Below are 22,083 nucleotides of genomic sequence, written 5' to 3' on the forward strand. Positions count from 1 at the left end.
ACTTACTTTAGTAAAACACTTATTTAAAGGCTACTTTTGTCCATTAAGGGTTTGTACTATAAAATAAGGTCATTTGTTTTGAGAAATATGTTACTGCGGCTTTTTGGCCTTGAAAGGCGGAGAAATATTTTTTGTTGACAAATATTATGGGATTTAAATTCATGTCATTGGTTTCCCTTTAAATAAGTGTTTTACTAAATGACCTTTACAATCTATAATCATGGTTCTATAATCATACAAATTAACTCCTTATATATATATATATATATATATATATATATATATATATATATATATATATATATATATATATAGTCCATCCTGTACTTGGCTTTGGGCTAATGGATGCGGAAGCCATGGTGAAGACGGCTAAATCATGGAAAAGTGTCCCTGATCAGCGCAGATATACAACTTCAACTCTATATCCCCACAGGTACTTTTCTCTTTACTTTAACTATAAAATATATAGACGGTCCTAAATAAATAGTATTTTCAATAGAAGTGTTCAAAGTAAAATGAATTATTTTCCTTAGCTAACAGTGATGAACAGAACATTAAACTGTTATATGAATTCTTTCAATTTCATTTTAGCGCAAATGTGAGGTTCTACATTTAATATAAGGAATTGTCTTGTTTTTGTTTGATGAAGCCGAAAAATTATGCTGTGAATGTACCTTAAATGTATTCAGATACCTGAGATGTTACAACTTTCCTTATCACCGCTCCAGTGGCCGAGTGGTTAGAGCGTCCGCCTAGGATGCGGGAGGTCCTGGGTTTGATCCCCGGCCGAGTCATACTAAAGACTTCTAACAATAGTACTTACAGCTGCCTCGCTAGGCGTTCAACATTAAATGGGTTATTGTTAGGACTGGTCGGTCTGGTGTCAGGATAATGTAACTGGGTGGGACATCATGCTACATGTATGCGGCATGATGCCCCAGTGCTAGACATCACTTTAAACTGCCACACTGCAGACATCGTAGCGATATGACTGGAAAATTGTTCAAGCTACGTTAAAAATCTAAATCATACTCACACCAACTTTATACGATGTCGTTACTTTATTTACAACCTCGTGAAGTAATATACGATACATCATGTAGTAAATGGACTTATGAACGAAACAAGTTGTCTTCTTTAAAAAAGAATCCAACTAGTTAATTTTATAAGCGACAAAAGCTACCCGAAAAATAAAACTTTAACTTCTGCTGTAACCGAACTTTCTTTCTGGTGTTGTAAAGTAGATGTCAATAGTATCAGATTATTATGAGCTATAGAAATGGGAACGACTGTAGCAAAGCAAAAGGACTGCCAGTAAATATTCCTTTTACAAAATCGTTCTTATCTGAAGCTCGTGTGGAATATATGTTGGCCACAGTTTATAATTTCATGTATTAATCTTGCATTTTGAAATAGAACTCCAATGGACTTATGCATATAAATGATTGTTAAATAGCGCCTGATTAGCAAAAGTTGTCGTTAATATCAAGTATGTACCTTCGAACTTGTTAATATCAAGTATGTACCTTCGAACTTGTCTGATTCTTTACGAGGGGATTATCGTATGTATCGTGGATTAGGGTGATGATGCACGAGTGTTAGGCAAGTGATGCCATTATTCTCTGCAAGAGTTCGAGTTCTGCTTGGAAAAAGAGCTATAACTCTCTAACCGGTATGATTCTTTTGGTGTCGTTCTATATATACAGAAAGTCATTTATATTGGTTAGTATACTGCATTGTGAGAAGCGGGTCCATGTCTCCAAAAATCTCGCCGAGCACTCATATGAACTAAAATAATAAGCATAATATAATAGCACAGCCTGTGGCACTTTGTTGTTTACCCTACCCCCTTTTGGCAGTTTAATCTGTCTTTTCTTCCCCTAATTTTTGAAGGAGGTCGGAATGTTAATCTTTCCGTCATAACTGCATACCAATGAATGGCTATGTATTGCGAACGGAAACGTCAAAACTTGCTGGTTCTACTTAATACACCCTGACAAAGGTCAGTGTGCTCACATAAGAAACAAAAGTAGATATATTCAAATAAAAACAGATTAACCACACACACGCACCCCCCCCCACAGAGTCCACCCTGTATTGACATGCAGATTTTCGTCTTCGATTGAGTGTTGAAGGTTATTCTTGCTTGCCTCTTAAAATGAAAGGAAAACATTGCTGTACTGCCGATGCATAATTTCACTAAAGATGCAAACAAAGCAGCTAAAATGGAAACAATGTGAAATCGAAAATCAATTGAGTAAACTGGTAATATTAAGCAGGCAGTTATTATAAACTATGACAAAAGAACTGAATACTATATAGGCATTAGAGCAAAATGAATTTATTTTAAAACCCGAAGTTTACAATATTTCTATATCCAAAATTCAAAAGTTATCCAATAATTACAGTTAACATAAATATGGCAATTTCATAAAATACCAAGCACCATATTTGTTAAATTGGTTTAAACAAAATGAAAATTAAAAAAAAATCATTACATTATAAAGACTTTCAGGACTTCATATCGAATAACTGAACTTTTTGTTTTCAGCTACGTATATACGTGGAATACAAACACCGGTGTGACTGATTATATGACAATCGACAAATGTGACACAAACATTCGCTTTTTGGAGCATGTTGTTGTATGGGTAAGTAATGTGAAAAGTATTTACTTCCTCTTTCTTGCTCTGAAGGACACGTTTTTGACATAAACATATATTTATCGCCTCTTCACCAGAATGATTGGTCAAATTTACTTAAAATTTATACGCAGATATTTACAGCAAACTTTAGCTGGTTCTGAACGAAAATGGCGCCCATTTGACATTCCGAATAGCTGCAAAGACAAGCATTTTAAGTCTTGTTTTGAGACAATTGCACCAAGAAGGATGATCATACCGACTGCTGTCGTCACGAGCACATTTCCTGTAAAATTCAGTTCACTAGGCAGCCGTATGCCGACGTCACGTTCTCGTACATTAGTGCTCGTAATCGATACTAATCTAAAGATAATGTTGTGATTCAAGATGTGCCGAAATTTTTCTCACCCATGAAATATATAAATCTCGCGAATTTCCAGCCATGGCTCTTTTCGTCTCGTTCTGGTTCTCTCAGGATGTCAAGTATCTGTTTATTGACGTCAAATAGTGTATTACGCACATTAATAACGTCATAATGCTAGACAGCACTAAAGTATTTTCACGTAAAGTAAGTCGGTGCTGTAATAGAATGATATTAAATCATTGCTTTCTCCATCCGCTTTGAAATGAAATGGGTGAGAAAATGTAGGAACTGGCACCGAGACAATGAATCAAACCCTTCCAGTTATATGTATTTGTCTTTTGCTTGATAGAGCCTCCAAAATTAGAAATAACGCAACTCATCGACCGGATTTTCTTTTCTCGTTGACAACCAAAACATAATTAAATCTTAGGTCTATTTCGACATACCCGAGTATGCTGCCCTTCAGGCGTGTAATGTGGCCGCCAGGTAGGTTATCTTAATAATCGTTTCATCGCATCTCTTTCAGCAAGGAAATTGCCCCCCCCCCCCCAAAAAAAAATAAAATAAAATTGACAGGGACTTTTTAGAATTTATTCTTGGTTTCTTTCTTTATTTTGTGTAAATGTTTTTTCCTTGAGGTTAGGATGATGATGAACGCAACAGAATCCCGAATGTTACTACCAGGTCGGACAGCTTAAGAATGTTGTTTCTGCTGTCTTTCATAAAGATATAAGATCCCCTTTCGTTAAAAAAGTCACTAAAATCCACTGCCAAGCATTTTGCCTGTATTACTATCAACATTTTGGTGCTCAGTGTTCGAATCGATTGCTCAAGGTGCATTGGGAAGACAAAGTTGTATCTGTTGCATGATGGAAAATTTACAAATACAGTTAAGGGTATCAGTCAATGGATAGAAGGCTGGGAGGTATAAACCTGTAGCAGGAACTCCACACTTGGATCATTATGTTTAAGCGTTACCTATAGGAACAAAATTAACGCAACTATTTAGATAAGAGCGTGTACAAAAGCCGCTTTCCCAACTGACCGAAAGTTATCCAAGCACAGCATTGTTCTAATCAAATGATGCAAACATCCAACCACAAACGCGTTAAATTAGCTCAGCAACATCATTAATCTAAATTTAGTAGAATTTCTGCACCTAGTGATCCCTTCAGATGATTTTGTTTCAACAAGTGGAATGATACGTTCTCTCTTGATAATCTCAAAAAAGTGGATTTTTGGATGTATAGAGTGTAATAAACAATCCTCTAAGTTTTCTGGTTCGATTGTAACTTAAAATGAAATAATAGAAAAATTACATTGTTTAAAATAAAATATTCCTGTAAGAATTCAGAGAGGTAGTTAGCCAGTTATCTTCCTGATACAGTGTTATATCTTACATGTGTGTGTACAATATTGGTTTCATAAACATTTTGTTAATCGCAACTTATGATTTTTAAAATCCATATTAATCAGTTTCCAAGTACTTGGCACAGTCTGGTAAAGGACGATCTTCTTAAAAGAACATCTGCTTGGAATTTTTGTTGTTGTTTATTGCTCTAGACACATTACGTTGCCAAGGTTGGGGGCCTTAATCTCACCATTACATATTTTTTAGGAAATATAATTATGAAATATTCATAATAGTCGATCCAAAGTACCAAACTACATTATGGCTCCTATAAACGTTTCATGGGCTTTGAGAAAATGGGGAGAAAATTACAAAAGAGTAAAACTGTGTATATATATATATATATATATATATATATATATATATATATATATATATATATATATATATATTATTTTCGTTTTCTTGCATTTCTATTTTATGGCGTTTGCCATCCTTTCTTCTACTGGAGTGTAAAATATAAGCACATATGCATGCATATACATATATACAACGATATATACATTCAACCATACAACTATAATACATACAATAATACATACTACCATACAACTATACATACAGCCATACAACGATACATACATACATACATACATACATACATACATGGGTTGACTGCATGTCGTCTATTGACGATGAGGTATGGGATAGACTCGTGCTGGTGACGGCAAACACATAGCGTCATTCTACAATAAAATGTATGCCCTACTATCAACCAACATGTTCAAACATAACAGCAATAATAAGTAGTAAATTAACATTACAAATAAAAAATTAAAGGCCAACGTCTTCTTGTCAAATCTGCAAATTTTGTTGTATGACAGCTGTATACAGAGTATATGTTTATGTACATATATGTATTTGTATATGTGTGTGTATAATTGTATAGGTATGTTCGTATATATATGTGTGTGTGTGTTTATGTATATTTCCTAGCGATTTCTATATGGTTTTCTGTATTTATATATCTCATCTTGTAAATGCATTAGTTGACTATATATGTCTCTTGATTGCATTCTCCTGTATGCTGTGTCTCATAATCTTATGATATGTATAATCCGTATCTTAGTAACCTGATATAATCTTTGTTGAAGAGGTAATGAAGCCATTTAGACAGTCAGTCATAGATAAATGCATGCACGCACGCATACGCGCAAACAAGTATATATATGCATAAATACATGTATCCTATAGAAAGAACTTCATATATAATTACACTGTTACAAATTTTCCTTTCCTGTTCGTTACTATTTCAAAGTTAATGTTAAGCACATAACAATATAGACGTATTAACTTTTAGAAATATTATCATCATCAAGCAATTGTTAAAAGATCAGTGCCATGCTGAACCAAACGATTACAGATATTTCGTTTTCTCAATACGATAGCTGACACAGTACCACCGTTGTATTTTTGTCACTGTTTTGTTGTATTTTGTGATTTTGTATTATCCTGAATTTGATTAACGTGATGTAATCTCTGTTGAAGAGGAAATAAAATCAGTCATACATACATACATACATACATATGTACCTACAAATCAACACCCATACACAAAACATAAATATAGATCATAGATAAAACATGCATGTACCTATACATATAGAGGTAATTACAGACGTATGCGTCTAGTTATTAACCGGATGTAATCTCCCTGCATCAGGTATTGTTGGGTAATCTGGTTCGTCTAATAGGTGGGCCGAACAGGGGATGCATTTTTAAATATAGACACGATTACTGAACCTATTACTGCATCCACCATATAATGATTGAATGGTACATAGCGATACATTAATATTCATTTTGAAAAGAACGGTTTCTACAGTTTAATTTTGTATCGAAATTTCCAAATAATTATTTTATTGTATTCGAAAACTTGACAAACAGCATGTATATCTATCTACGCTTGCTCTTCATCCATAGGTTGATTTCGAAAGCGACAGTAACGGTGACACTGAACTGCGCCTCACGTCTCCTAGCGGAACGACCAGCTACTTACTAACCTCTAGACGTCTAGAGGTTGGCCACGCCTTATCTGTAAAATGGGATTATATGACAATTCAACACTGGGGAGAGTCACCCATTGGCATGTGGAAGCTGAAAATGCTTGTCTCAAGTTCTTTATATACTGGTATAGCCATAACATAACCATTTAAGTAACTTATTAGGCACTTCAGTTTTAAATACAACACTGAAATATGTCTTCTGTTCTGACAGATTATACATAAAACATTGAAATCAATCGTTTTTTTTTCTTCTGACACTTCAATTGTAAATTCAGCTCTGAAATTAGTCTATTGTTTGACATTTCGATTATCAATACAACACTGAAATCAATCTGTTTTTCTGTCACTTCAAGAGTAAATGGAACACTAAAATCATTCCTTTCTTCGACAATAACAGAGAATCAAAAAGAGCATTTCAAGTCTTCTACAATTTCAAGAACTTTATTTCACAGAATTCGAAAATTTTACTGAGGTTCAGAATTTACCTCAGAATTGAAATATGATAGAGCGAATTGAATCTTCATCACCAAACCCAAAATATTGTTTAGTCTATATGTTAAGGGTATGGGTATAAATATTTGGCTACACTAATATAATTTCAGCTGTTTCCCGTAATATATAAAACAAATATACAAATGGATTCGAAAGCGTCACCGTGGTCACATTTTATAAATTTATCTACATTGAACATATGGATCTAGCCCCAAAATAAATGGCAAATACGTATTTCCCCCAAAGCAATCAATTTGGAAAAAACATCCAATATAAATTAATGCTGCTTCTACGATATAGTTTTTCGATGCCGATCACGTGAGCTCAAAAGTGAAATCTTTAGGATGCTTGAAACGTTCAAACATATGCGATTTATAATTATTGCATAGACGACTCTTCAATAAAGGTTTCGGCACACAACTGCAAAATTATTATTTTGGGAGCACAACCATAGCGTTTTCCCAACATCATTAATCACTCTTAAAAAACCGGTACAAAATAAATGCGTAAAATTCATACAAACACTATCGTCATAATTAGATAATAATCCTTGAATGCAAAATTATTGCCCGGCATAGTACGAACTTCGTAAAATGATTCTTTAATGTATTTAGGTCATATATTATCCATACATTTATTCAGCATGCAAGGGGTATAGGCAGCACACGACGAACTTAACAGCAGGTCATGGGTAAAGCGAGATAATTTTCTTTGAACTTCGGCTATCAGCAATAATATTTTTGTAGGAAAATATAGAACCATTTGCTAGTGTGTGTTTCATAGAGCGTTTCATTCACGTTAAATTACATTGCTCTCGTACGTTATTGATTCAGCACATAACGATATTACAGCAAGACCACTTTTAGAACGTATACCACATCCTCACAATGTAGTCTTAGTGATAGATGACCAAAATCAAGAATATTAAAAGATTATAGCTGTATATACGACATAAGCAGCCAATTAAACTGGTAATCATTTATTATAAGCATTTCATAATCTCCAGCATCTTCGGTTTTCAGATGAAAGAACAACATTTAGCATGTAGATGTCAAAAACGTATTAAAAATAAACATCTTTGTTTATGACTGACAATAATGTATTTTAATGTTCCTGACAAAACGCTTCATATTTATACCACTTTATATGACAATGTTTTGGTTGATACTACTTTAGTTGGGCCTTAGAATGGTGTTTTAAGGCCCTGCAACATACAAATTCAAACTGTGTGATATGCCTTGATCATGGACACATCAAGGAAGCGATCCAGGTTGATTTAATGACGGCAAAACAGTAAGAACTGAACTGATCACGAATGAAGTACTTGACCACTGAGTCACCACTTTCCAAGGAATCAACATAGAAAGGAAGATACAAGTCGACTAGCATAATGATTTATAGCACTCTTTTTAACGTACGTGGATATATTTAACCATGGTTATAAAATGAGATCGTAAATGCTAGGCAATATAGGTAAACAAGTAAGTAAATAAATAAGTGAATGAATTAATAAGTGCGCATTCCAGTCTTTAAAATGTTGATACAGAAGCTGTGTCATTGAATGAAACACATACACACACACACACACACACACACACACATATATATATATATATATATATATATATATATATATATATATATATATATATATATATATATATATATATATATATATTCTTTTTGACAGGTTCATTGCATTCCTGGAAAATAACGTTTTACGGTACACTGAACGACCCTGTATATGGTGAGTACAACCATTATGTTGGTCTTCGTTCCATAATTAGCCTATCATGAAAACAGACCCTTTGATCTTAATCTGCTTTCTTGTCAAATTATTGCACCGGTCATAGCCAACCTTTACGAAAGATTTATCTTACAGAAAAAGGTTTTGAGCGTTCTATTGGCGTTTTAAAAATTCAGTAGTTGTGGTTTTTATTTGTGGCAACGATTTTAAATCCTTAATTGTTCTTGGAGGAAAAAGAAACAAATTTGTAACTACCAATTTGTGTGTCGTTTGTCATGGAAGGTATATTAAGGATGATTTTTGCTTATTCTCTTTTTTTGATAAAATTGTAGCAGTAATGCTGTGTACCAGTATGCGTCCGTGTAATTGTTACCATGACAACTTATTCAATAATGAGGTAATACCTCTAGTGGTATTTTCAGTTTTAGATATAGCTTGGCTGCTCGCTTTTTAATGTTGTCAGCTGTATCCTGTAAAACCAAGGAATCGTGGGCATAGAATGTAAAAGCACATTCTAAATAAAGATTTAACTAAACCATTGAAAGCTTTCTCTTTCGCATGCTGTTGATACCATGAATGGTTAGTCTTCATTTCCTTCGGTTGCAATATTTCGTTTATTTAGCTTTGCCTAGCCGGTAGCACCATCTGACATAAAGTCCTTCAGTTTTTGTTTCGAAAGCCTCCATAGAATGGTGTACAAATAATGTTAAGTATATAGCTTTAATGTCATGGCGAATGGTGGAACACGTCAAAAGGCAGTGGTGTAATTTTAAAAACATGTCTATTTAAAGTACTTTTAACATTGCATTTTCGCATGCTCTAGAACAGATCCTATGGAAAATTTGCAATGAATCATGGGTAAAACAATACCATGTCAAATTATGACATGTTGTTTACATATTATACATACTTTACGGCTTGAAATCACACTCTATCAGTCTAATCATTGCGTGTTTAAAGGCTGGCGACGGGACCTCATCAGCAATGTTAAATATATGAAAACTATCAATAACGAAGATATCTAAATGGGAAACAATATGCAAAAATAAATGATGCCCATTAATTATGGTAAAATGACAGATCAAGCATTCGCTGCCACCGTTGAACGGGGTACATATAGATTTATATTTGATAAATTGCATGGTATTAGCAATAAGAAATATGTGATGTTGATAACATGAACGTACTTCTGTGTGTTTGTAAGCTCTAATGAGAGAGAGAGAAAGAGAGAGAGAGAGAGAGAGAGAGAGAGAGAGAGAGAGAGAGAGTATACACAATTAGGTTTACTGGTATAAAGAAAGACCGTATGCAGACTTGTGGATTTCACAACAATTTAAATTATGATTTCTACAGACAAATGAGAGATTTAAAACCTTAAATACCTATGGAATTGACGCTGACTGGACACCTGTCAGTATGTACCCATTGTTATTAGACATATTTGCTGTTTCAGAAGAGGGTATGCTCAGCTGTCAACCATTACAGTAACGAAAAAGAACTCGCTTTCCCTGGGACACATTCAATTCATAATTTTCCAAATAACCTACAAAATCTCCACGATGCCACGCTATAGTAATCGCCAACATTTCCCCAGAGCATGACATTTTCCCCCGCCCGCTTACGGCTTTCCGGCTAAACAATTGAAAAATTCGACCGTTAATTTAGATAACCTAATTCAAATCCCTATTAAATCGTCAACCTTTGCGTCAACTATCCGAGAGATACCGCTGCGTCTAGCATTATTCAATGCCCAATCAGTAGGGCCACATGAAAATCGCACAGAAATAGTTAATTTTATCAACGATCAGGATATAGATGTCTTTTTCCTGACAGAAACATGGCTAAAACATCAGGCGATGAGCCCAAGTACGCAGATCCAACACCCACTAGTTATACCACCAAGTCGTTCACCCGCCACTCTCTTAACCACACCACAACTTTCAAGTTCTACCACACATCGTTTGAACTAGTCCAAACCGCACTCACACTGGAACAAAGGTCAGTCCATTTTTTCTGCCTATACCGCCCTCCTCCTAGTAGAAATAACAAGCTGACCGAATCACTCTTTTTGGAGCAGTTTCCGAATCTCCTGGAGTGTGATAATTCGATAGGTGTCAATCTGATTATTCTAAGAGATTTCAAGTTTCACTTTGACTGTCCCGGAAATCCAAGCACATCAAAACACCCAGATTCCATTAATGTTTTCAACCTCAAACAGTCAGTTAACCATCCCACCCATAAAGATGGTCACATTTTAGACTGGAATCTTCATAGACCTGATGATAATATTCTACGGTCCTCCCTGGTATCTCAAGAACTTGCATCAGGTCACCTCTGCATTATATGCTATCTTGACGTGTCAGTCACTAAGCCTCCGCCTTTATTTGCTACTAAGAGAAACCTCCGTATGACAAATAGAACCAAACTAATGCATGACATTCAGGCAAACCTAACAACTTACTTACCTCCTACAGCAGAACAACTCGTTCATCGCTCGCAAACATGCCCCAGACACCAAGTGCAGAGTATAAATTCAAAAGTGTTCTCCATGGTATAGCAATGTTATTGACTAGCTTTGCACTGCTAAAAGAGACCGCAATAAAGCTGTGAGGCGTTGGCTTTCCCCCAGACTCACTATTCATAAGCAAATCTATGAAGCAGCTACGAAGAACGTCACATAGTCCATGCAGCGAAATCAGCCCACTACAGTACTAAGATCATGCAATATTGCAGCTGTAAAGAGCTCTTCGACATTACTAACAAGCTGATGTCAAGGAACAAATGTACACCACTTCCAACTACTTTCTCTACAGTCAACCTTCCAGACCTGTTTGCCAATGTCTTCTGTGACAAATTACAAACCAGTAGAGATACGCTTGAAAACACAATTTCAACTGGCTCGTCGTCATTATACAGTTGGGATACACAATTTCAGCGGCAGCCATTATCAGCATTTGAACCTGTCTCTATGGATTTAGTACATACAATGGTGATGAAGAATGCACTAAAGTCATGTGAACTTGATCCAATTCCAACATCACTGCTGATTGAGTGCTTAGAGCCAGTATTGCATTCACTAGCTGATGTTATTAATAACTCTCTCTCATCTTGGGAATCCCCATCATGTTTCAAGACTGCCATTGTAAAGCCTCTGCTGAAGAAACCAACACTAGACCATAACGATTTAAAGAACTACCGCCCAGTTTATAATCTCCCATTCATATAAAAAATCTTAGAAACGGTTGTTCTATCCCAGCTTGTATCTCATCTGAATTCAAACAGTCTTTTTAGCAACGTACAATCTGCATGTCGCCCTTGCCACAGTACTGAAACTACTCTTCTAAAAGTAGTTAATGATATTCTCTCTGCTTTGGATAGCGGAAATATCACAGTCTTGACAGTCATTGATTTGTCTTTAGCATTTGACACAATAGACCATGATATATTACTTCACCTTCACCGTCTCCATCATGTATTTGGCATTTATGATACTTCCTTAGTGTGGTTAAAGTCCTACTTGGTCAACAGGACACAAAGTGTTTCTTCAAATGGAATAAACTCCAGCCCAGTTAATCTATGTTGTGGTCATCCACAGGGCTCTGTTCTTGGACTTGTTCGTTCTCTTCATTCTATACATTAAGCCGATCTCACGTGTCACAAATCATCATCCAATGTCACACCAATTGTACGCTGACGACACACAACTATACAAATCTAGCCGCCCAACTCAAGTTGATGCTAACATCCAAGGTGTAGAGAGGTGCATTTCTGATGTGAAATCATGGATGACTTGTAACAAGCTGCAGATAAATGATGATACAAAATGAAGCCATTTTGATCACAACGCAAATACATTCTAATTTACATGCTTTACCTCAAACAATAACTTTCAGGAACACCAATATTAAATGCACACAGTCAGTAAGAAACCTAGGTGTTACTCTGGACAGTACTCTCACATTGCATTAATATGTCATGAACATATGTAAGGCTGCATATCTTGAGCTGAGACACATCATGTTCATTCGCAAATATCTTTCGGCTGATGCCACTAAAACACTTGTGTGTTCATTAGTACTTTCAAGACTGGACTATTTAACTCAATTCTATCTGGTTCATCTCAATATCTACTTCAGAAGCTTCAGAAAGTTCAAAACACAGCTGCTCGGATCATACTTAGAGTACCACGACCAGTGCACACCTCCCCGCTGCTATGTACCCTACAATGGCTATCCATTCGATCCAGAATCAAAGAAAAGATTTATGTTCTGTGCTACGTTTCAGTGAAAGACCCCAGTCCAACATATCTATCCAACCTCACCCATTTTTACACACCAACAATATACTTACGCTCGTCTTTCCTCTTCTGACAATCGTATACTTATTATTCCCGCTATGAAAACGAAGTCATATGGACAACATTCTTTTGTATACCAGGGCCCAGCAACGTGGGAGAAATTGCCCACTGAACTTAGACACAAAGACACAGAGTCCCCATTCAAGAGTGCTCTTAAAACTCACTCATTTCGACTGCAAGAACACATTTAAAGACCTAATAAGGTTTCCTACCTTGAATATTTTTCAGCATGTTTTGTATGTTTTCAGATTTCATGGTGTTTATTTTGTTGGTGGTGATCATATCATTATACGTGTTTTGTATGTTATAGGTTTTGTATATTGTTGTAAAGCGCTTCGAGCTTCTAAAAATTTGGCGCTATACAAAGACTTCATTATTATTATTATCATTATTACTATTGTACTAAAGTGTCTTGCCCATATAACTGCTGTTAGGATATGGACACCCGTTGCCAACTTCGGCACGATTGCGACTGAGCTACCACCGCTCTGACGATATTAAATATTAGGCCTCTTGTACATACCTATTCCCGGTGGGAGTTTAACTGAAGAAACCTAACTTGCTGAACTGAATGTTTTGCGGCATCAGCAACATCATCAGTGTTGAGTTTATTTGTGATGCCTGATTGAGATGGGATTCTTGATTGTACCCTGTCAATACCTTCGTTCATCTGTCTCAAGAAGCTTGATAATAAGATATCTCAAAAACAGATAGATAATTTAAATGGAAAGATGGCAAGCACTCTGTGAATAAATAGTTGACAAGGCTATTACAGCAATAAATTTAGAGTAAAAAGATCTTCGATAATTGTCAACAATGCATTTATTTAACAAACTTTGATATAGTATTTCAAGGAGGATTTTAAATTTCCGTACCTTTATATCTTATGCTATATACCTTTTAAAGAATCGTTACCTTTCAACTTCACCGTTCAGCTTTGTGCTGACGTTTTTCTAAACCCAATGTGCATATACGTGAAACAAACAACTAAGTTGAGTTGATGCTGAATATGATGCCGTTGGTCCACGTCATAACTTCGCTATGTCTCGTATTCCCTTCCCGCCAAACAAATTTGCGAAAGAAAAACCACACGCGTACATGTTCATTTCCAACTTTACGAGTATATCATGTTTCCTGATTAACATTACATATTTGTTATTTACAACTCTTTATGAGGTTTAGAATTTCTTTAGCGTGTGTTATGCTCGAAAATGGTCCATTATAAAATATGCATAGGGCATATTATCGACGTGCTAGCATTACCTGCAGTGCTGTGTAGTCAAGTTATATGAAGTGTCTTGCCTTTAGAAATTGCAACATTATGTGATTCCTAAGCTCACTTTAAAATGAATGTTTATGAAATGACATCAAAACTGCTAAAACTCTCCACTTATTTACGAGAGTCTTTTTAATTAAAAATACCAGCGAAATAGAGCAAATATGTGAATATATGGATGATGAATGTGTGTCTAAGTTACAAAGTGAATGTGTTTGCATTTTTGTCTGTCTGCCTTTGTATGTATGTATGTATGTATGTATGTATGTCTGTCTGTCTGTCTATATGTATGTATGTATGCATGTATGTATGCATGCATGTATGTATATATGTATGTATGTATGTATGTATGTATGTATGTATGTATGTATGTATGTATTTGTGTATATATGTATGCTGAATCCTTCATTAATATCTTCGTCCATCATTCAGTCATTCATTGATTCGTACATTCATTCATTCATTTCAGGTAATCGGTCAGACACAAGCAACTGCCCACAGACCAGTCGTCCGAGTACAACTATTTATTCCAAAGGTTCAGCTCCAAGTCTCTTAAGAATAGTAGAAATAATCCCCGTCTCTGTTTGTGGTGGAATTCTTTTATCATTCTTGACGTCTGTATGAAAAAGAGTGTGTGCATTAAATAAAACGTTGCTAGGAAACCGTCGTAGCACCCATTCGATCTATACAAGCCACCTCCTATTCCATTATCAGTTTGATCAATTGCCACATGAAAGAGAGTTATATATATATATATATATATATATATATATATATATATATATATATATATATATATATATATATATATATATATATATACGATGTTAGGAATCTATGGACTTAAAACAAGTAACATAAAAAGCAAAACCTACAAGTCAAGTTTAGTAAAGTTCAACAAGTATTTAAATTCTATATTCTATATAGAGAAACGAATGTTCCGAATTAATTCCAATCTTTAAGATACTGATGCATCACTAGCCTTGAATGTGCAGATGTGCTAAAAGGCTTGTTGTATCACAATAATATAATCTATAATATCTTTGAATTAATTCACAATAATTCCAAAAGAGTATTTTGTTTAGAAAGGTGAATGAGCTCCTTGTAATTCCAATGAATAATTATACACAATATCTCAACACAACTAAAATGTTTCCGCAAAAAATTGAATTAAATTGAAATGGAGAACTGTGTTTACTTCAGTGCCTTATATAAAAACCTAAGACGCAATAAGATGACTAGGTTTTGCGTCATTCTCCCATCAATTTTGTAAAGAACGTCTGGTCTGTTTACATAATATTAGTAAACAAGTTTAAAGAGTCAGGTAGACGATACAAGTCTAAGGAAACAATACAATGTCATGAACTGAATCCAAGTAATAATATATTTGAAGAAAAGCACATTAATCAGCTAGGCCAAAATTACGGACAAAGGTCAAGCACACATATTACTACTTTAGGTCAGTTAATAAAAAGATAAGGTCAAAATGAACACTCACATAAGACAGTATGCGATCCATAAATGTAATTTTTTAAGACTGTTTCGGGGACTGGATGATCTTTTGTTTAAATTTAAATTGTCTTTCAGAAATTCCTCTGTAGGAATATTTCTTATGACGTAGATATATTCTATCGAAATGACATGTTTTTATTTTCATTTACTTATTTACATTTCACTGATTTGTATTTGAAATACTGTGATAACAGTATAGAATGTTATAATGATCAGGGTCGAATAGTTAAGAAACAGATTCCCGGCCGTCTGAAAAACAGGCACTAAGGATTTTTGCAACAAAGGCAAGAATCGCTAAATTGTCTCAATATATGAGAAAGCCGTGCTTTAAAATGACAAACTCCATTTTGAACAAATTGTATTCATGCAAATTACTTTGCATATTACCAATAAACATAAACTCTTAGCTTTTCTTTTGGAACATTCTTTATGCTTTTAAACCCAATACCAGCCTTATGACTTTGAGAGAAAAATGCTGGAAAACCGCACTGAAAATAGGTCTTGAAATTTATGTACGTCATAATTCTGCGGAAGCGGCTTATGAGAAATTATGGAGAATAACGGTTGTAAATGAAATTGTAGAACACTTGAAATCAAACTTATTCAAAGTCCTCATCAACATACCATCGTGCATTGTATTTGCAACACTCCAGTCAATGTCATTGTGTTACGTTGAAAATCGATCTTATCCCCGATTGATATAAAGTTCAGTACCAATATTTGGTTAATCGAAAACACCTTGGTAAAGGTATGTTGCAGAAACCAAATGTCAGAATGACGGGCAATTAGTGCGAATGTCTCCCATAACCAATGTTATAAAACACAAGAAATCAAACTCATTCATAGACCCATCTATGGACGGATGCATACGAAAATTCCATTTAATTCTGATAATTATTTTTAAAGTTATACCGCAGAACCTAAAGTCAGCAGGCAGTTATTGGGGGTGGCGGGAGCGGGTATTGTGGGGTAGGAGTTGGCAACTTATCGTATAACTGTTGTGGAATACTGAAAATCAAACTCATTCGATGTCTCACCAATACAGAGCTGCATACAAAAAGTAGTAGAGTCAAATAAATTGGGCGGAAGATATATGAGAATGCTAAGTTTAGGAGATATGGAGTCGGGACTATTACTCCTGTAAAAGATGAAATAGAAGGCTGGAAATGTAACTCTTAGAGGTCTCGTCAAACCTGCTTAAACTGACTGTATAAAAGGAAATAATACTCCTGTGTTGTAGAAACACAATTGTTGACAGACTGGTATATGGAAAGATTAGGCGCTATACAAAGTGTTCATTATTATTATTATTATTAGCCTCAAGTGTCTTGCCCATATAGCTGCTGTTAGGATATGGACACTCGTTGCAATCTTCGGCACGATTGTGACTGAGCTATCGCTGTTCCTGGTTGCGTCAGTTGCCTCTGACAATGTTAAATATTAGGCCTCTTGTACATCCCTATTCCCGGCAGGAGTTTAACTGAAGAAACCTAACTTGCTGAACTGTATGTTTTGCGGCATCAGCAACATCATCATAGTTGAGGTTTTTTGTTATGCCTGCTTGAGATGTGGTTCTCGATTGTACCCTGTCAATACCTTCGTTCATCTGTCTCAAGAAGCTTATTAATAAGCTATCTCAAAAGCGAAAGATAATTTAAAAGGAAAGATGGCTAGCAATTTATGAATAAGTAGTTTACATGGCTATTACAGCAATAAATTTAAAGGAAAACAATCTTGGATAATTCTCAAGAATGCATTTATTTAACAAACCTTGATATAGTATTTCAAGGAGGATTTTAAATTTTCGTACCTTTAAATCTTTTGCTATATACCTTTTAAAGAATCTTTACCTTTCAACTTCACCATACAGCTTTGTGCTCACGTGTTCCTAAACCAAATTTGCATATACGTGAAACAAACAACTAAGTTCAGTTGATGCTGAACCAGATGCCGCTGGTCCACGACATAATCATCGCTATGTCTCGTATTCCCTTTCCGCCAAACAAATTTGCGAAAGAAAACTCACATGCCTACATGATCATTTCCAACTTTACGAGTATATCCTGTTTCCTGATTAAACATTACGTTTTTGTTATCTACAACTCTTTATGAAGTATAGGATTTCTTTAAGGTGTTTTATGTTAGAAAATTGTCCATTATAAAATATGCATAGGGTATATTATCGACGTGCAAGCATTACCTGCAGTGCTGTGTAGTCAAGTCAGCTTAAGTTTCATGCCTTTAGAAACTGCAACATTATGTGATTCCTAAGCTCACTTTAAAATGAATGTTTATGAGATGACATCAAAACTGCTAAAACTCTCCAGTTATTTACGAGAGCCTTTTTAATTAAAATTACCAGCGAAATAGAGCAAATGTGTGAATATAAGGATGATGAATATGCGTCTATGTTACAAAGTGAATGTGTCTGCATTTTTGTCTGTCTACCCTTGTATGTATGTATGTATGTATGTATGTATGCATGCATGCATGTATGTATGTATGTATGCATGCATGTATGTATTTATGTATGTATGTGTGTATGTATCTGTGTGTGTATAAATATATATGTATGTATGTATCTATGTATGTATGTGTGTCTAAATATATATGTATGTGTGTATAAATATATATGTATGTATGTATGTATGTATGTATGCATGCATGCATGTTAGTATGTATTTATGTGTATATGTATGCTGAATCCCATATTAATATCATTCAGACATTAATTCGTTGATTCATTCATTCATTTCAGGTAATCAATCAAAAACAAGCAACTACCCACAGACCAGTCGTCCGACTACAGGTATTTATTCTAAAGGTTCAGCTCCAAGTCTCTCAAGAATAGTAGGAATAATCCCCGTCTCCGTTTGTGGTGAAATTCTTTTATTATTCTTGACGTCTGCATGAAAAGGTTTGTGTGCTAAAAATCAAACGTTGCTAGAAAACAGTCGTAGGAGCCCAGTCGATCGTTACAAGCGACTTCACATTGGATTGTCAGTTTGATTAATTTCCTCATGACGTGAAACAAGTAACATAAAAAGCAAAACCAAGAAGTCAAGTTTAGTAAAGTTCAACAAGCATTTTAATTCTCTAAGTTAAAATGAATTGTTCCGAATCAATTCCAATCTTAAGAATAATGATGCATCACTAGCCTTGAATGTGCCGATGTGCTAACAGCCTTGTTGTACCACAATAATATAATCTATAATGTCTTTGAATTAATTCACAATAATTCCAAAAGAGTATTTTGTTTATAAAATTGAATGAGCTCCTTGTAATCCCAATGAATAATTATACATAATATCTCAACAGAAAAACTGAATGAAATTGAAATGAAGAACTGTGTTTAGTTCAGAGCCTTATATAAAAGCCTAAGGCGCAATAAGATGACTAGGTTTAGCGTCATTTTCCCATCAATTTCTTAAACAAGGTCTGGTCTGTTTACATAATATTAGTAAAGAACTTCAAAAAAGTCAGGTGGACGATAAAATGTCCAAGGAAAAAATACAATGTCCTGAACTGAGTCGAAGTAATAATATATTTAAAGACGATCACATTAATCAGCTAGGCCAAAATAACTACCGGCAATTACGGACAAAGGTCAAGCATACATATTACTATCTTAGGTCAGTTAATAAAAGGATAAGGTCAAAATTAACCCCCACATAAGACAGCATGCTATCCATAAATGTAATTTTTTTAAGGCTGTTTCGGGGACTGGATGATCGTTTGTTTAAATTTAAATTGTCTTTTAGAAATTCCTCTGTATGAATATTTCTTATGACGTAGATATATTCTGTCGAAATTACATGTTTTTATTTTCATTTACTTATTTACATTTTACTGATTTGTATTTGAAATACTGTGATAACAATATAGAATGTTATAAAGATCAGGGTCGAATAGTTAAGAAACAGATTTCAGGTTGTCTGAAAAACAGGCACTAAGGATATTTGCAAGAGACGCAAGAAACGACAAATTGTCTCATCAACATACCATCGTGCATTGTATTTGCAGCACTCCAGTCAATGTCCTTATGTTACGTTGAAAATCGAACTTATCGCAGATTGATATAAAGTTCAGTACCAATATTTGGTTAATCGAAAACATATTGGTAACGGTATGTTGCAGAAACAAAATGTCAGAATGACGGGCAATTAATGCGAGTGTCTCTCATAACCAATGTTATAAAACACTAGAAATCAAATTCATTCATAGACCGATCTATGGACGGATGCATACGAAAATTCCATTTAATTCTGATAATTATTTTTAAAGTTATACCGCAGAACCTAAAGTCAGCAGGCAGTTATTGGGGGTGGCGGGTGCGGGTATTGTGGGGTAGGAGTTGGCAACTTATCGTATAAATGTCGTGGAATACTGAAAATCAAACTCATTCGATGTCTCACCAATACAGAGCTGCATACAAAAAGTAGTAGAGTCAAATAAATTGGGCGGAAGATATATGAAAATGCTAAGTTTAGGAGATATGGAGTCGGGACTATTACTCCTGTAAAAGATGAAATAGAAGGCTGGAAATGTAACTCTTAGAGGTTTCGTCAAGCCTGTTTAAACTGACTGTATAAAAGGAAAGAGTAAATCCTGTGTTGTAGAAACACAATTGTTGACAGACTGGTATATGGAAAGATTAGGCGCTATACAAAGTGTTCATTATTATTATTATTATTATTATTAGACTCAAGTGTCTTGCCCATATAGCTGCTGTTAGGATATGGACACTCGTTGCCAACTTCGGCACGAATGTGACTGAGCTATCGCTGTTCCTGGTTGCGTCAGTTGCCTCTGACAATGTTAAATATTAGGCCTCTTGTACATCCCTATTCCCGGCAGGAGTTTAACTGAAGAGACCTAACTTGCTGAACTGTATGTTTTGCGGCATCAGCAACATCATCATAGTTGAGGTTTTTTGTTATGCCTGCTTGAGATGTGGTTCTCGATTGTACCCTGTCAATACCTTCGTTCATGTCTCAAGAAGCTTGTTAATAAGCTATCTCAAAACCGAAAGATAATTTAAAAGGAAAGTGGGCTAGCAATTTATGAATAAGTAGTTTACATGGCTATTACAGCAATGAATTTAGAGGAAAAAAATCTTGGATGATTCTCAAGAATGCATTTATTTAACAAACCTTGATATAGTATTTCAAGGAGGATTTTAAATTTTCGTACCTTTAAATCTTTTGCTATATACCTTTTAAAGAATCTTTACCTTTCAACTTCACCATACAGCTTTGTGCTCACGTGTTCCTAAACACAATGTGCATATACGTTGAAAAAAAAGAAACTAAGTTGAGTTGATGCTGAACTCGATGCTGCTGGTCCACGACATAATCATCGCAATGTCTCGTATTCCCTTCCTGCCAATCATATTTGCACAAGAAAAACCACATGCCTACATGTTAATTTCCAACTTCACTAGTATATCTTGTTTCCTGATTAAACATTAAGTTTTTGGCATCTACAACTCTTTATGAGGTTTAGAATTTCTGTAACGTGTTTTATGTTCGAAAATTGTCCATTATTAAATATGCATAGGGTATATTGTCGACATGCAAGCATTACTTGCAGTGCTGTGTAGTCAAGTTATATTAAGTTTCTTTCCTTTAGAAATTGCAACATTATGTGATTCCTAAGCTCACTTTAAAATGAATGTGTATGAGATGACATGAAAACTGCTAAAACTCTCCACTTATTTACGAGAGTCTTTTTAATTACATATACTAGCGAAATCGAGCAAATGTGTAAATGTACGGATGATGAATGTGTGTCTAAGTCACAAAACTGAATGATTCTGCATTTTTGTCCGTCTGCCTTTGTATGTCAGTATGTATGCATGTATGTATGCATGTATGGATGTATGTATGCATGCATAGAAGTATATATTTATGTGTATATGTATGCTGAATCCTTCATTAATATCTTCGTCCATCATTCAGTCATTCATTCGTTCATTCATTAATTCATTTCAGGTAATCAATCAAACACAAGGAACTACCCACAGACCAGTCGTCCGACTACAGCTCTTTATTCTACAGGTTCAGCTCCAAGTCTCTCAAGAATAGTAGAAATAATCCCCGTCTCTGTTTGTGTTGGAATTCTTTTATCATTCTTGACGTCTGCATGAAAGCGTGTGTGTGCTCAAAATCAAACGTTGCTAGAAAACAGTCGTAGGCATCCAGTCGATCTTTAGAAGCGACGTCCCATTCCATTACCAGTTTGATAAATTTCCTCATGAAAGAGAGTATATATATA

The 22,083-nt window shown here is 35.0% G+C and overlaps 1 protein-coding gene across 1 annotated transcript in view; it reads left to right on the top strand.

Annotated features, from left to right (window-relative positions):
• Positions 1-22,083, top strand: part of LOC149779927 (neuroendocrine convertase 2-like) — a 150,874-nt gene extending 128,791 nt beyond the window's left edge. Inside the window, exons 12-18 of the mRNA XM_089936624.1 lie at positions 316-433; positions 2,552-2,651; positions 6,341-6,548; positions 8,606-8,662; positions 14,765-14,830; positions 18,566-18,616; positions 21,801-22,083. Coding sequence (XP_089792750.1) covers positions 316-433; positions 2,552-2,651; positions 6,341-6,548; positions 8,606-8,662; positions 14,765-14,830; positions 18,566-18,616; positions 21,801-21,955 — 755 coding nt within the window. The 3' untranslated portion in view covers positions 21,956-22,083. The remainder of the gene's footprint in view (positions 1-315; positions 434-2,551; positions 2,652-6,340; positions 6,549-8,605; positions 8,663-14,764; positions 14,831-18,565; positions 18,617-21,800) is intronic.

The sequence above is a fragment of the Sinohyriopsis cumingii genome, chromosome 16 (assembly GCF_028554795.1).
Source record: "Sinohyriopsis cumingii isolate HCF-2022 chromosome 16, ASM2855479v2, whole genome shotgun sequence".
Taxonomy (NCBI): domain Eukaryota; kingdom Metazoa; phylum Mollusca; class Bivalvia; order Unionida; family Unionidae; genus Sinohyriopsis; species Sinohyriopsis cumingii.